The sequence below is a fragment of the Podarcis erhardii genome, assembly GCF_964252035.2.
Source record: "Podarcis erhardii genome assembly, chromosome: 1".
In the NCBI taxonomy this organism is placed as follows: Eukaryota; Metazoa; Chordata; class Lepidosauria; order Squamata; family Lacertidae; genus Podarcis; species Podarcis erhardii.
The window spans coordinates 80195733-80208687 of record NC_138497.1 but is presented as its reverse complement, the minus strand read 5'-3'; the positions used below and the strand labels follow the sequence as shown (position 1 = coordinate 80208687).

The window sequence follows — 12955 nt, the reverse complement described above, 5'->3', positions numbered from 1 at the left end:
ATATTTGAGAACTACCTTTGATCATTCACAGTTCACATTCTCCCAGAGCATAGTCTAGAGGCATATAATGCTGCCGCCTTGCTGAAGCTAGCCAGATTTGCGTCTGGTCAGTGCATGGGTGGGAGACTGCCAGGGAACACCATGTATGCTGCCTTGAGTTCCATAATGGGAAAAGGTGGGATATAAATGTACTAAGTAAATAAAATAACTATAAATAGCCTTGCTGGCTATTGTGTACAGCACGTGTGGGGGATCTGTGGTCCTCCAGGTGTTGTTGGCCTATAACAAGGGCTGATGGGAGTTGTAGTTCAACAACATCTGGAGGGCCACAGCTTTCCTACGTCTGGTGTACAGGATCATTTATTCCATGAAGCCAAAAAAGAGGCAAGCCAAGAACTTTGATCATTCTTTCAACCACGTTTTACTTCTAATTCACCCTCAAAATATTTACATGAGTTATTAGGAGATGTTAATGCAAAATAAGCAACACACAGATGTGCTGCGCTTTTTCTGGGATTTTTGCCCACTTGTTTTTCAGACATTCAGAAACTGCAACCTGTAACCCTCAAGTATAAAATATTTGAATCAGGATAGGGCAAATTTTAATAGATGGGTTTAGAAACAATGGTTTGGATCCAGATAAGGAATTTGAACTTCGATCCCACTGAAATCAATGGGACAAGCTGGTCATGATTTCAGTTCCATAGGTGGTTGTAATTTCAGTTCCATAGATTTCAATAGGAAGAGAATGCAACTAACAGTGCAATCCTACACATGTCTACTCAGAAGTTCTACTGAATTCAAACAGGACTTGCTTTCCTGTGTGTTCAGGTCTACAGCCTTAGCCTGGATCCAGCCCATTGAAAGTCAGCTAATGAATTTGCTCTTTATTTTCTTGTTTCAAGGTTTCAATTCCTTCAGTACATTTGCCATCACATTCAAAAAACATATCTCTGCAAAATCTAGAAACATACAGTACTTTGTTTAAAAAAAGTCATGGATACAAGGTGAAAACAACTGTGCCTTTAAACCTATCTCCTGCTCTCCCTTCAAAATTCTAAACAAAGAATTCTTTAAAACTCCTGTCTGTAATGGCAACACAACTTTCAGTAGCATCAATGAAAATACAGAAAGTAGAAGACAAAAGCGCATGTCAATAGTGTCAAAGAGCCAAATTACAGATGCAAGATTCTACAGTGCAGATGCTTGTACATTTTAGCACTTGGAGCCAAAAGGAAGTGCCCTTTGATGTATTACAAGAGACAATGTTCTGACAGCTGCAACATTAGAAAAAGGCACAAAGCACAATCTTGATAACCTCAAATACAACGTTGGCTTAACGTAAGTTTTGTACTTCACAAAGCCGTATTAATAACCCGCATTTGAGAATCAAAGTTGTTTACTTGCATTCATAACTGCGGAACATAAATGAAAACTTTTAAGGGTTCCAGTGTAAATTCATGGAGCCAAGATTTGCCATTGTGGAAAATTAACAATTCAATTTTTTACTTGGGTTGTATCAGCATAAGCACAGAACCCAGAATTATAGTTCAAGGACAATAACTTTGGGTTTCCCCAAATTATTTGCAATTGTTTTGTTAACTTTTCATTCTGCTTGGAGAAAATGTGCTCCAACAGCCCAACTCTAATCATTTTTCTTGAAAACAGAGTCCACATTCCTCCAATTCAACATGTTTAGGATTGCAACCCAAGCTTCCTTTGAGATGAAAGTCTTCAACAAGTGCTCGTTATCATTATTATTGAGATGCCAGTATGGTTTGGAATAGTTTCTAATTTACACAGGTAGAATAAAGGGAATCTATTTTCACAATGTTTTATTTAAATTTCATTTTATCTAGTGCTCAATAAGGAACATCTAAACAAAACAAATTCCTTCCAGTAGCACCTTAAAGACCAACTAAGTCAGTTCTTGGTATGAGCTTTCGTGTGCATGCACACTTCTTCAGATACACTGAAACAGAAGTTTCCAGACCCTTCTATATAGTGAGAAGGTGGGGAGGGGTATTACTCAGAAGGGTGGTGGGAATGGGTGATTGGCAGATAGCTGTGATGAGCCTGTTGACGACTCTTAACGACTGCAATAGGTCTTACAGGAAAAAGCAAGGGGTGAAAAGGTGAAAAATGGCTTTGTCATTTTTCACCTTTTCACCCCTTGCTTTTTCCTGTAAGACCTATTGCAGTCGTTAAGAGTCGTCAACAGGCTCATCACAGCTATCTGCCAATCACCCATTCCCACCACCCTTCTGAGTAATATCCCTCCCCACCTTCTCACTATATAGAAGGGTCTGGAAACTTCTGTTTCAGTGTATCTGAAGAAGTGTGCATGCACACGAAAGCTCATACCAAGAACTGACCCAGTTGGTCTTTAAGGTGCTACTGGAAGGAATTTGTTTTGTTTTGACTATGGCAGACCAACACGGCTACCTATCTGTAAAAGGAACATCTAGTAACTGATTCTCATTTCTCCCTCGTTTCAGAGCTTCCATCTTCTTTTCAAGGTGGTCCATTTTATTTAAATCATCAAAATGTGCTGCAACATTACATGATTACCACGTCAGGCTGTGCATAATTAAATCATGTCCTTATCATATGAAAATGATCATACTTCCTAAAGTTTGTTTTGGAAAAAGTCAAGAGTCTTCAGTTGCTCAGATTTTCTATTTTTACTTTCCTAGGTCTCCTCTTAGTGCACACCTGCTAAGCAAACTGTCTCCTTCAAGGGCACCATTAAGGATACTTCTTTTGTGGTTCAGGATGACAGCAGGTTACTTTCATTTCTCAATAATAGTCTTGATTTGAGTGATTTTGTGAATGCCACTTCTAAAGATAATCTGCTGCATAAGTACAGTATTCCAATGGAGAGAAAAATCACATTTCCTTCTGAGAAAAGCTGGGGGCTGGAAGAACAGGCTTGGAAATCTATATATAAATGCAAAAGTCTGAAAATAGAGTAATCCCTCCAACTGCTACTTATTTTAGTTTAAACTAGAAGTGCATCAGGACTCTTGTACTTGCTTGGAGGTTATGTTGTCAGTCCTAATCATCCAACCCCCAGTTCCAGACATCTGGAAGATGGCTTTGGCTGCCTGGGAGGAAGGACACTCTGCATGTGCTACAAGATGCTCTTGTTCAGAAGATTACTTTGGAAAGGCCTGGAAAGTCAGTGGAAGAGCATCTACTTTGCATCTGGAAGGTCCCAGATTCAATTCCTTACATCTTTAGATAGAGCTGGGAAAGAATTCTGACCTAAACTCTGGAGATCTGCTGCCAAACAGGGTCAACAATACTGAGCTCGATGGACCAATGGTCTGACTCTATATAAGTCAGCTTCCTATGTTTCTAGTTTCAAACTAAAATCCTCTAGAAGCCTCTCGCTTGCATTTTTCCTGCAGGCCCCAGGTAACCTATCCTTTGTTCCATGTTTAAAGTACTAAGCAATTGCTGATTATTTCAGCATAAATATTTCAGCATTCCCCTACTTTTCCTGTGCTGCAATGCCTCAGCTGCAGAACAGCCCACACACAGTGGCTGAAAGACAGAGCCATCACAATGCTGAGACTTTCAATGTTTGCCAATTACGGGCTGCTTTCAGATCCATCTTCTATACTGAAAATGGTTTCGGCCACAGAAAATCATACTGATACATGCACCAGTTTTCTTCTTCTGCAAGTAAATTTAAACAAAGCTTGCAAGGCATTAACGGAACTGTTATGATGGCAAAGTGGTTTTCATGACATCAGCAGCAAGAACTGAGGGGTGGAAGGGAGAACTGAGGGAATACTTGCTAATTTTGGGTCCAAGCACATCCTAAAGACAGGAGTTTGGGTTACTAATCCAGGTGCTGCTGTGAGAAAATTTAAGACTTATGTATTACCATTGACAGAAGCATTTTCTTGGTTTTGCACTCCCTTGGTCTTGGTGTTCAGCATATCCCAAACAACATATTCTTTAATCTTAAAATAAGATATATGATAAGCATAAAAGCTGTTTGACAAGGAAGTTCTTTCAGTCTTATGTGCTGGAACTAGCAGTGCCTTACAAGGTGTAGAGCCAAATATTCTTCTCAGATTCATTAATAACATGTATATACAATGAAGGCTGAATTCTCAATATGCCTGAAATCCACCAAGATACGAGCCTCTCAAATTACTATGAGCCTTCATATCTCAGCACTCAGAGGAAGCCAGGGAAGAATCCGCAAAACAAGGCCACATGATAATTCGAAATGCTGCGGTGTTGACTGCCCTGGTGAATGGTGTGTTGCTCCCTCAGCAATTAGTAGGGGAGAAGCTTTCAGAAAGCTCTCACCCTTGTTGTCAGGAAGAAACCCTCATTACCGCCCTCTGGCCAAGAGCAGAGGCAGATTCTTTTCTTTTAGCCACCAACATATCAGGTACAGATTTCATGCACAAATGTGAATTTGTGACAGCAGCCCAAAGCTGCCCATGTGCCAAATGAATTTTGCACGATTTGCCCTTGGTTAATCATGCAGTCCTGCCTTGCTGTGATTTGATGTCCATTAATCTTTTTTTGACCAATAAAAGTAGTACAACAGAAGAGGTACTTTCCTTATTAGCTTAGCAAGAGTTTCCTTAATGCTATGAATAATTATTCCTTTAAATTCCAGCCATATCTCACATAGGCACATACACCTGCTATAATTAGGGTCCAGGTCAAATCATTTATTGCCTATGGGCAAAGGTGATTGCTCAAAAGGTACACAACAAATCACATTTGCAAATTCAAATCCTAAAAAAACTACTTATACAAAACCACCAAAAGTAAAAGGCAGAATGAAGAATAAAGAAGGAATTAAACAAGGAATAAGGAAAACAATAAAATGAATAATTAAACAATCTTCAAATCAGGGCATCACCATGACAATTTATAGTTATCTCTGAAAGCACCCAGAGCAAGAGACACCCAAAGTCCCCCCCCCCCCAAATCTGACTAAAGATAGCATGCAGTCTGACTCTATATAAGTGTTCCAAAAACAAAGGACAAAATAAGGTAGAATATCTTTAAACATTACATCTCAGCAATTCCACTAAGAGTATGAGGCATAGGGGTAAGAGAGGAAAGAGAGGAAAAGAGCCACTACATTCATTACATCTGACCTACAGAGCAACCCAAAGGAAACCACTCCATTATTAATTCCTTCCTTGCTAATACCACATAATGTGTATTTTTCCTATATACAGTGAGCAGCCTCTTCAGTTATCTGTCTTAAAAACTCAAGCCCATTTTGTTTAAAAATTTTAAAAGAACATTATCAGCACTTTTAACCAGTGTCAAGCAAAGCAGCGTTGTTAATTTGCCTGTGCTGTTCTTTCCAATCATGCTTACCCAAGGCAGTTCACAATAAGCAGAATAAAAATTATAAAGCAAGGTGGGCTCCTTCTACTTTCATTAACTGACAACAGGGAGACACCTTGCTGCGGCTACCAAGACTAAAATGACGCCAAATGCAAACAGCATCCTCCCCCAAGCTCAGGAAAATAATTTCCGCCTGGAAAAACTGAAAACCAAGTGCGAGATCCTGTAAAAGTTAAGCCTTCTCTGTACACTTACCTAGAAGCAGGTTCACTGAATGTAGAAGCATAAACTTCTGTACAAATATGTACAGTATCAGGTTGTATGGTATCACTTAATTCAACTGGAGATACTTAAACTCATCTGTAACTCTCTCAATGAAATAACTAAGACTTTAAAAATAGAATGCTGGGGGCAGGAGGAGAATATTGATTAGCACAAGGGCAGGGAAGCGGTGACCCTCCACATGTTGCTGGACTACAGCTCCCATCATCCCTGACCATTGACTATGCTGGCTGGGGATGATGAGAGATGGAGTTCTGCAACATCTGGAGGTAACCACTTTAGCTAACCTAGGATTATCACCATTTGGTACCCGAGCTTTACAACTTGGTTTGTGTAGGAATCTTAGAACTCTAGAAGACTGGTCTCCTCTTTTCTTAGCCTACAGCATGGGGAAAGGGAGAATATTTCAGGTTAAGAGGTTGCTCTGGAACTCAATGAAGTCAGTGAGAATTTATGCAGCCTTCAATTTGCTGCAGCATTAAACCCTAACTGAAGAGTGTAACATCTTCCTTCATTCAAAACAATAATTCATTTTTTATTGTTGACCATTTCTTTCAGCCCTTAGAAAGTATTTCACTGCAATTGAGATCAATATTGCATACTGAAATTATCTTCTTGGTGATTTAAATCCATAATGTGAGTTTCCTTATATAAAAAAAAATCCATATTATCCTGATGTAAGTGTTCCCTGAATACTAACTACTCTATTTTCTTTCTTTCTTTTACACAAAGATAAGGCTCTGTTTGTAGTCCTGCTATGTTTTGCATTTTAGTGGTTGCAAAGATAAAAATTCAAGTACTCCATTCTGAGCACTGCTGACAGCAATTTCCAGTTGCTACCAGTGGATATAACAGATTATGGCCAATATGAGCCCAACTCACAGTGAAGTTTCATATTAGCAGCCTTTTAAAAACTGGATCTTTCAATATACTGCATACGCTTTGGGTTTGTTTGTTTGTTTGTTTCATATAGTTTTATAAGTTTAAAAAATTACGTATTATGTTTGGAACAACTGCCTGGTTCCCATGCCCTGCCATCACCCAGCTTGCACCTAACCCTAACCTCGTAACTAAAACAATCAGATATTGTTCCCTGTTTAGCCCTGTCCCTTTTCTCCTCCCCTTGACATGTACTCCGTGAAGTGCTATGCACACTGATGATGCTGCATATAAAGATCATCTAAAAAAGACTTACTCATTTGTTGAACAAACAACATCACACCCAACAGTGAAAGATTAGAGTGACATTCCATAGAGGGATATTCCTCATTCCATAGAAGAGTGTGCACGACATGCTCCCAATTTTTTAAAGCAATCGGTAATATTATTATGCTTGCACTGGGCATTGGAATCAAAGGCTAAGACTCAAAGAGACATGGAATAGGCTCCAAGTACCCAAGAGGGCTCTAAACTTGTTTTCCACTACTTCTTAACCCCACCCACCAAAAACAAAATAAAAATACCCAGATAGCAAACTGCCCTTGAATTTTAGTTTCAAAAATTGTTGTGGTACGAGGGCCAGCTATTTCAACCCCAAAGACTTTGGCTGGGTATGTGCAAGCCATTGGGCCCACAGTGACTGCAAAATCAGGCCCACAAGATATAACTGGTTGCTATATAACTTTGCTTTACTTAAATTAAAAAAAACAGAACTGCACATAAATCTATTCTGCAACCAGTGCAGGGAAAACCAAGATCAATATTTGCTAAATGAAAGACGATAAAAAAACACCCACCCTGGTTTGCTAAAATAGAGGCAAAAAGAAAAAGAAAAAAGGATAATTGCAGATAGCAGAAAACCCTGCATATTCTCCATCAATATTAATTGACAATGTCAATCCGCACTGAAAATGTTTAGAGTCAGGAGAAACAGCAAGCAAGCAGGCACAGTGTCACTTACCTCAGTAAATGTTGCGCAACGGAGCAGTGAGCCGAGAGGCGGCCGCCGTACATCTCAGTGGAAGCCCACTGCATGATGGTCTGGTGCATTCGGTACTGCACCGTGAGCATCTTCACAACATGGTCATCATATTTCTGAATCAGCCGTTCCATTAAACTGAGAGAAAGACCCTCTGTGGCAGCCCTGCACCGACAGAAAGAAAGCAATTAGCAAGGTCCTCCAAACAAAGAGAAAGAGCAAATTTATTAAGAAAATTGCAAAGAGAGCCACTGCCACCTTTATCACACGTGTGTGTGTGTGTCTCAGATATGTATAGAAAAATGTTATGACGGCTATTATAAATAACGGCTGTATTCCAATAAGTGAATACTCAAAAGCGCAGTTGGGGATTTCCCAGTGTTTGCTTGCACCTGCAGTTTTTTTGCCTCCACTACTCACAAAAAGCTGCATGTACAGCCGTCTGAATCTCAGCCAATTTGCTCCAAAATGCTCCAGATTCCCACACTTAAGACATGCTAAAGTCCTATTTAGAGATGTGTTAACCTAGGAATAATGGGAGGACTTCTTCTCCTAGCTCATAATGCCTTATTATAGTCAATGGTACATAAGACCCCAAATATCAGTAGACAGCAGTAAGGCAGGGCACTGCCATGCACCTGACCTGTGGTCTGTCACACTGCCGCTGCTTAGAGGGGATGGGTGAGGTGCAAATCATGGGCTGAGTCAATTCAGCCCTCCTGCTGGTGAGTTTGCACCACACGGGTCTTGTGGCTGCCTCCCCCTGCTGGTAAGCGAGGAGTGATGTAACTGACTAGAGGTCAAATGAGAGGTGCTGCCCCACCAATACTGCCAAATACTATTCTGGAGTGTAGCCTTATACTGTAAGCACTCTAGACAGAAACTTTGCCACTTTTATCCTGGGCAATTTACATCCTGAAGCTCAGCAGATCTGGACTTGGCCAGTATTTAAATGGAAACTGTTCCATGGAGAAAAGACAGGACACAAATGTAAATAAATAGATTAAGTTGGTCAAATAAAACAAGACACCTATTTATTGCTGTATGATCTATTCGACAACAAGAGTTGATGGATTAGCCAGATTTCAAGAGCCCCAATCCAGTAGGTCTACTGGAAAAGCCTGTGAACACCAGAGTTTTCAATTCATTTTTAAACACAGCAGCTCCTCTTCCACTTTCTCCTGCCTAGGTCCCCAAGCTGCTTTTAAACGCTCTAGAATTTTAAAAAAGAACAGCTTGCCATTCAGCAACTGAAATGGTATGAAAATGGTGTTGATCCTGTGTGACAAAAATGGATGGGAAAAACCATTGGTGTCTGCATGGATCTGGTACATGCAGCACCCTGGCAACTGCAGCCCCTGGGGTTTCTCCACACCTATATTAGAAAATGCCTTCCTAATCAGGTCCAAGAAATAAGAAGCAAGCCTATAGTCATCTCGCACAGTTAAAAACCCTTTGTTTTAAGTCAGGCAGTAAATGCTCAGTGTAAAGTATCTTTTTTTAATGGACTCTCATAAAATGTCGGAGAGGCAATAAAGCTCACCATGGGCCTCCAATAAAACTCCTGTGTACACAAACACGGCCATTTCCAGTATACTGTGCAACCCACTACAGAGGCCAATAACAGGCTATATGGTGAATAAATAGAGAGATATTTCACCTTTTAATAAAAGGTGGCATTATTTCACCACTAGTTATTGTCAATAACTGCTGATTTTGCAAAGATTAAGCAAGAAACAATTCTTTGATCTCCTCAAATGTCCGATGTCTGCAAGAGCAGAATAAACAATGGCTATGGACCAATGCACCCACATTGTCTGTCTAAGGAAGTTTGTCTGCCTAAGGAATGTCTGTCTAAGGAAGTGTGTCTAGCAAATGAGGCATTTTAAAGTGGCCCACAACGCCCTTGAAATTCAAAGCCAAGATTGTTCTCAACAATTATTTCTAATGTAGATTTTTAAAAAAGCAATTTCCTCAGTGACCTGGTAACAACAACATATCAAGGTTTTATCTAATTATGAAAGATTATCACAGACTGAGAGACAGGACCAGGAGAGAATCTCCTGGCAAAATAACAAGGTTTCTTGTGTTTTCTCTAAGAGTGGTCCTGAATGATTATCCTGAAATGGTGCAAAAGTGTGTGGGTGGTGGAAAACAGACAAACAACCTTCAATACAACATTATCACAAACGGATGTAGCAAGGCCAACTGATGAGATCAATTCTCAATTTTCAGCACCACTGAAGCAATGAATATATGCTTTGGAAACAAACGTGTCTCTTGGGTTGCAAGCAGTATTGCAACTAGCAATCAAAGCACTATTTTGACGGCATGAATTGCACACCACAATACTTCCATTGTGTTCTGCATGGTGGCTCTAGACATGGCCAAGTTAAGTCTAGGATGGACAGCTCCATGCGGAGTTCAAAGTGAAGCTAGGTTAGAATGTTGTTTAGGCAATAGATAAACCCGGGCTAAGCATTAAATAAAGCCACAGCTCCATCTGGGTGCTTGTGTGTCCCTCACCACACCTACTCACCCAATGGGTGAAGCTCTTCTGGTTACAGTAGCTTTGTCTGTTCCAGCAGCAATAAGACTCCAATGACGTGGGGCAGGAAAATGGGTTGTAGCCAACTAAGTTATACTCTGAGTAAGCCCACTGAAATTAATAGACCTAAGTGAGTCATGCCCATTACTTTCAGTCGGTGTACTTTGAGGAGGACTAGCATTGGATACAACACAGTGGTTTTGTTGGAGCTTCTGGACTGGAGTTTCATAGCTGGAGGGTGTCAGTGCTACTTCCTCAGGCCAGAGAGGTGTTGGCAGAATGGCCTTTTCCTTTGCTAGATTTACTGGAGCAGTAGAGAGCACACAATTCCTTCTGACACTCTGGTTCTTCCTCCAAGTCCATGGCGCCATCCCTTGAAGACGGGGAGTCAGACTCTGAGGTCATAGCACATTTTTTGCTGGTATGCTCAAGCCATGTTTGTAATGCTGAACTTCCAGGCCAACTTCTGAGCCCCAGAGAAACCCCTCCAAAGCAGTTTCCTCTAGCTTTGGGAGCTTCCAAATTTTGATTAGAAACACTCAAAATGAGCTCCCATGAAAAGAACAGGCTATAAACAGCAATGAGTAACTTGTTTTGTGAAAGGAGGCCTAAAATATTGCCAGTGTCCCAGCAGAGGAAACAGAAAACCACAAAAACACCAGTGCCTCTGCTGCTCTAGCGCCAGCCCCCTTGGAAGTTGAGAAAGCATCAAGAAAGGCCTGGGATGTAAAGTGAGGGGTTGCAGTGGGAGTGGGAAGCTGAGCAGAGGCAGCTTATGAAAGCTTCTCTTTTTCCCCCAGCCCACATCTCAGGAGATCTCTGTGGATCCCCTGGGGGTTGTAGTGGGGAAGAAAAGAGAGAATTCACTTTTCGCAAACACCCATGTGCAAGAAAAGCACAGCTCATGCAACCCGGTGACTGGACTGATCAATTACAAACTATACATCTTTAATGATGCCGGCAATGTCAATCAATAAAAGAGAAGCAAATGTATAGCTGTGTTTTAAAACATTACGATCAACTTTGTACTGTTTAATAGGTTGAATTAATAAAACTACCAGCATTATCCAACATGTAGGAAGTTATAAAAACCCTCTATACATCCCAAAACCACTACCCAAGAGATACTGAAGACTCTTGGATCTACAGGAAGCATGAAGAAGGCAGAAATAGTGAGTGCAAAGGCACAGGGGGGAATGACAAACAACCCACACCACTTTTAAAACATTTTATAAATTAATTTTTAAGTTTAAAATAAACTTTATGAATAACACATTAAGGCAACTAAATAGCCAATATGCAAGATTAGCTATATACAGGGCATTCTGCATTAAATTTTCCTCCCACTCTGCTCCCAGTCATCCAAAGACCACTTCCCACATGGCATTTGCAAGTTTCATGCAAAAAATACACATTTGCCATTATATCTGAAGTGCAAAGAAATAAACTTTAAACCTGCTTCAGACACTACGGGAGATGTATGTTTCCTCTGTGCAGGAAAATTACAATATATGAAGCAGGCCTAAAGCAGATGACAGCATGCTGTAAACCACGGCATTAAGTGACCATAAAACTCAGAGCCATTAAACACAACAAAACTAGAACGTTTCCTCAACCAAAACTTTTCTGCCCACTATCCAGAGTTTCTTGGTCACTTCCATGAAATAAGAGAAATTAAGATTAGAATGTCAGAGTCTTGATCACCAGCCTGGATAGTTCAGTGGGTTAGAGTGTGGTGCTGATGATGCCAAGGTGGCAGGTTCGATCCTTGTACGGGACAGCTGCGTGTTCCAGCAGCTGGCCATTGCAGGGGGTTGGACTAGATGAATCTCAGGATGCCTTCCAGCTCTGCAAGTCAAATGACTCCCCCATATAAAAGTACAGCAGTGAGTAACTTCCCAGCATACAAATAGGGGAGAGAAGAGCGTATGAAAAGCTGGCAGCATGGAAGTGGACATCATGGTGCACATCATACATGCATTCATCTTCATCCAGTGAAGCCCCTGTTTGTGAGATACATTTGGACTAACTGCCTGGTTAGCTTAGAGATTTCAAGGGTGTCTTATTTCGTGCCGCATTTGAACATCGGATACTTGCTCAACAAGGCCACATATACTCACCTTTGCACGCTCATAGAAATTGGGTCAGTACAGTTGAAGCACCAATGTAAGGGGTTTATATAAAAAAGTATTAGCTCTTGTGCCATCCCACTGATGGTAACAATGAGGTTGCAGAGGCAGATACAATCTGCCAGCCAGCCATGCTGAGGCCCAGGAGGGCAGTTGGCCATGACCTCACTTATATATTCTGTGCTGGAATCCTTGCCTAGGCAATGAGCGATTGTGGAAAGGGAGGGGGGTGTCTGTCTATGCTGAGTACAGCAGGAAAAGAAATGCATAAGAAACCCTAGAGCTTTCATAAAATCATTAAATACAAGTCTGACTTGTCTTTTTCAAATTGGAGAAGGAATCTGGTGGCCTTATGCTAAAGGAAGAGAGACAGGAATCAATAAAAATCAAGAGCGGGCAGGAAATTGCATGCCACAAAGGAAGAGTTGCGTAGCTTTTTGGTGAGGAGGGGAGAAAAGATCACTAGTTTCTGACCTGAAGAGAAATTATTTCTTGATCCCACATGTTATGATGAGTTATCGTATAAGTTACCTGGTAAGAAGCCCACAAACCACATATTCCCAACCAAGGCAGATTTTATTTGGTCAGAAGTTAACACTATTAATATAGAGCATTCTAGAAGGTGGACAGATTTCCTGAACTGAGTATGTGATATTCTCACTGTATTTCGGGTAGAAAAGCCCTTCTTCAGGATAAAATAGTTTGCAAACTAAATGAATAGTCATGAGGTATAGCTGCCTT

The 12955-nt window shown here is 40.8% G+C and overlaps 1 protein-coding gene across 1 annotated transcript in view; it reads right to left on the bottom strand.

The window, feature by feature from the left end:
- Positions 1-12955, bottom strand: part of IGHMBP2 (immunoglobulin mu DNA binding protein 2) — a 64167-nt gene that overhangs the window by 17344 nt on the left and 33868 nt on the right. Inside the window, exon 9 of the mRNA XM_081874919.1 lies at positions 7520-7702. Within this exon, the coding sequence (XP_081731045.1) occupies positions 7520-7702 (183 nt within the window). The remainder of the gene's footprint in view (positions 1-7519; positions 7703-12955) is intronic.